This window comes from Penaeus monodon, chromosome 26 (genome assembly GCF_015228065.2).
Source record: "Penaeus monodon isolate SGIC_2016 chromosome 26, NSTDA_Pmon_1, whole genome shotgun sequence".
Lineage (NCBI taxonomy): Eukaryota > Metazoa > Arthropoda > Malacostraca > Decapoda > Penaeidae > Penaeus > Penaeus monodon.
Window position 1 is genome coordinate 17,713,735 of NC_051411.1, and position 4,361 is coordinate 17,718,095.

At 38.2% G+C, this 4,361-nt stretch overlaps 1 protein-coding gene across 1 annotated transcript in view; it reads right to left on the reverse strand.

Annotated features, from left to right (window-relative positions):
* The window catches only part of LOC119589961 (phospholipase DDHD2-like), a 39,778-nt gene extending 35,961 nt beyond the window's left edge, over positions 1 to 3,817 (reverse strand). Inside the window, exons 1-2 of the mRNA XM_037938647.1 lie at positions 3,688 to 3,817; positions 1,045 to 1,569 (exon numbers count right to left, since the gene is read on the reverse strand). Of these exons, the coding sequence (XP_037794575.1) occupies positions 1,045 to 1,569; positions 3,688 to 3,814 (652 nt within the window). The 5' untranslated portion in view covers positions 3,815 to 3,817. The remainder of the gene's footprint in view (positions 1 to 1,044; positions 1,570 to 3,687) is intronic.
* Positions 3,818 to 4,361: the final 544 nt, after the last annotated feature.

Genomic DNA, 4,361 nt, shown 5'->3' on the forward strand with positions numbered 1-4,361 from the left:
CACGAGAACGAGAGAGAGAGTGTGTGTGTTGTGGTGTGTGTGTTGTGTGTGTGTGTGTGTGTGTGTGTGTGGTGTGTGTGTGTGTGTGTTGTGTTTGTGTGTGTGGGTTGTGAGAGAGAGAGAGGGAGAGAGACGAGAGAGAGAGAGCGAGAGAGCTGATGAGAGAGAGAGAGAGAGAGAGAGAGAGAGAGAGAGAGGAGACGAGAGAGAGAGAGCGAGAAGAGAGAGAGAGAGAGAGAGAGATTGAAGAGAGAGAAGAGAGAGAGAGAGTGAGAGGAGAGAAGGGGAGGGAAGAGGAGAGGGGGGAGAGGAGAGGAGGGAGAGGGAGATGGAGATGGAGAGGGAGAGGGAGAGGGAAAAGGGGGGGGGGAAGAGAGAGAGACGACGTATGATTAGAGAGAGAGAGACGAGAGAGAGAGAGAACGAGAGAGATGAGAGAAAGAGAGAGAAAGAGATGAGAGAGTGAGAGAGATGAGGAGAGAGGAGAGAGAAAGAGAGAAAGAGAGGAGAAAGAGAAGAAGAAAGACGTTGCGCGTTCTCTCGAGATTGAGAACGATGTTAGAGAAATAAGAGGCGAGAAAGAGGGAGGAAAAGAGAGAAAGATAGGAGAAGAAAGAGGGTGCTCCGGATTGAGGAGGAAAGAGAAAAGAGTGAGACGTGAGAGAGGGGAGGGGAGAGGAGAGAGGGGAGAGGAGAGAGGGGAGAGGAGAGAGGGGAGAGGGGAGAGGGGAGAGGGGAGAGGGGAGAGGAGAGAGGAGAGAGGGGAGAGGAGAGATAAGGGAGGGGAGAGAGAGGTTAATAATATTAATAATAAATATTTAATATCCTCAAAAATGTCAGTCCCATACAAATACTTATTTATATAAATATTGCTGTAAAACATTGAGCCTACATCTACCAGATTTTTTTCTTTTTTCTTTTTTGAATTGTCTTGAAAGTAAAGGGGAAAATATAGTATGTTTTGTGGTATACACTATAAGATAATTCACAAGCCTACCTCAACAAAATCTACGCACTATCTTTTAACCTGCACTCTTAACTTACCTTTTTGATCTGCTCCATTTGAAATTTGAATATTTGGAGAGAATCCTGTTGGGGGTGGCCCAACGACAGAGTTAAGAGCTGGTGAAACAGAGGGCTGTATTCCTCCTGAAGGTGTAGAGGCAGGAGGGATGGGAAGCACACTGCTGATTGGTGCTATAGGAGGTGGACCAAGGGGTGGCAAGCTTAGTGGTGGTCCAGTTGGTGGCCTCACAGGTGGATCCAAAGATGTTGGGCGAGACAAAGGAGGGTCCACTCCTGGGAAACTGGAGGTCATGGGTCTAGGAGCAAAGGGAAGCTGTGAGGTCCCTGGAGTTGGGTTGACTAATGGTGCTACAGAAGATAATGGTTGGATTCCTGAGCTGACAGGAGATGTTACATTGTGGTGTAGTGGGGGCCCAGGGCCAATCCCTGAAGTGCCTGATGGTGGAAATATAAGATCTTGACTGGCTTCTGTCCCAGTCTGTAACTTGGCTGCATCTCCTTCACCTGCTCCTTGACCTAGGAAGCTGTCAGCCTCCTCCACATCTGAAAATAAGCATTATCAGAAATTAGTAAATAATACTTGAAACACTTAGACTGAAGGCCAACAATCTTAATTCCAATACAACTGTGACCCAGTATCAAACAATTATTGAGGTCTTTGTGCTCTGCTAATCAATTATATTCTGGTAAGACACAGCCTTGTCTAGGACATTATTTGATGATAAATTCACAGTGGTCTACAAACTCTGTAATGGGATATCATACAGGGCAATATTTTTTGGCCCTTGACAGAGTATTTCCAGCATTGAGACCATTGCCACACATGAAAGAGACATGTAGATGTCTTGTAAAGATTTACAGGCTTTTCATCTTTGCTATCAAACAATTATATATTTACACAATATGTCTCAAAATTCAATGATCTAGTGATTTAATGTAGTGTTCCCCTTATCCTACAGTCTGTATGTGTCCAAAGCTGTAACTAAATCCAGTGATTTAATGTAGTGTTCCCCTTATCCTACAGTCTATATGTGTCCAAAGCTGTAACTAAATCCAGTATCATGGAAATGGCACCAAAACTGAAGAATCTGACCTTGCCATCTGAAAGAACATAACATTCCAAGACACTTTTCTTCTATAGCATTTTCTCTGCAAACTAATAATATGGATAGAAAGGATGAAAATCTCGAAATTTCCAGCCGCTCCTGTGTACTCCTCCAGCAATGAGAGAAAATGACAAAAGAATTGGATGGAATTGTAACAGATGACATAAGCAAGGGAAATCAAATAATGCCAAGGGGAACTGCACTTGGCTGTGATGTACTGATAGACATTAGTGACTAGTCTAATAGAACCAGTAATATCTGTAATAGAAAATCACATGACAATAGAAGCTGGACCCTAGGGAAGTCTGCTGAAATTCAAATCAGTTTCATCATGGCTTACCTATGTGTAGTGCTGAAAACAATGCTTTGCCTTTCATATTCAAATTATGTTGACAATAATGAAAAAGAGCAGTGAATGGTGGTCACAATTACCACCAAAAGCAAGAGCAAAGATACTGACGACTCTCAAGCTGGCATTCTAGTTTTATTGGTCCAAGTAAGAAATTATTGATATGAGATCCAGATATTAGCCTTGGCTCTATCTTGCCAGAACATATGAAGTGAAGGTTTTGTAGACAAGGTAACTAGATTAAAGTTGTACCTTGATCATTCCCTTTTATCCCACAATTTCCCTGATATTTGTGATAGTTGTGATTTGTTTATGATGTGAATGAGTGCTAGAAAGCGGGATAGGGGGAAGAGACCCCTATATACCATCAATGTGCACCACCAAGAGGTAAGTGCCTCCCTTGATCTATCCTGCCCCAAAAAAGTGAATATTTTGCAAACAGCCCCCATCATGTTCTCCCTAACTATCAGGGTTAATATTGTAGCTTTGTTTGTGACAGGAATTACCACTAGATTTGTTTAAAAGCCTATGAGAGATATAAGCATTAGGTGTCATCTCCAAATATACTCTAAACTCTCTTTGGTTTCCTTGCAAACAGAAGTTTGTTCTCCTAAAATCACATGATATCCTTAAGTCACATTAAAATGCAAAGCTATTTTCACTTAATATATATATATATATATATATATATATATATATAATATATATATATATATATATATAATATATATATATATATATATATATATTATATATATATATATATATATATATATATATATTATATATATATTATATATATATATATATATATATATATTATATATGTATATGTATTATATGTATATATGTATAAGTATTATATGTATATATATATATATTATATATATATTATATATATATAAATATATATATATATATATATATATATATATATATATATATATATATATATAATTATTTATTATTATTATTATTTAGAAATATTAACAAGATCTAAATTCACTGAAATAAGGAAAGTAATTTGTATGGCTTAGAATAATGTACATTTGAGAACAAATATCTGTCTTACTAATAGGTAACTATGAAATTCTGCTGTGCAGGAAAAAATTAAGATCCTCCAAAAAAGTTTCACTCGCAGCAACAATGACGTTATCAATATGCTCAGCTTTATCAGGACGTAGCGTAATCGGAGGATGATTTTACCATTTGAGACATTCTGCGCCTCATTTTGAGATGGTGGAATAAGTACTGCCGGAGTAGGAAAATTATCAAAGGCAGTGCTGCTATTTGCTGAAAACAGCAGAGGATTGACAGTTTGTCTGTTGGCCATCTTTCGTGGCCGGAGATGACGTCATTTCATGTTGACAATAACAATAGGGATCATTAGTATAATATGGAAGGACATAAATGATAATGGTAATGGGGGGAAATCAGCCATAAAATAGATAATGTACTCCAATTTTTATTTCTAAAAATGAAACACTGAAAATTTCTACATAGATATCAATAAGGCAGACATGAGAAATAAGAGAGGGAGAGAGAAAGAGAGAGAGAGGACAGGCAAACAGACAGATGGAGATAGATAGACAGACAGACAGATAGATAGATAGATAGATAGACCGACAGATAGATAGATAGATAGGTAGATAGAGAGAGAGAGACAGAAAATTTTCTGCCTAGTGGCGAACCTCCCTGATTTTTGGTCTGTGAATTCCCACAAACCAAAAAAAGAATGTGTTAGGCATCAAACGTTATATAGCATTATGATAAACTACTGTGGCAAAAATGGTAAAAATTAGTTAACGATTAGGATAAAAAGTATGATTGTAAAAATGGTAAAGGTGGGAGATCAAATGGAGTACGAAGAGGCTGAGAGC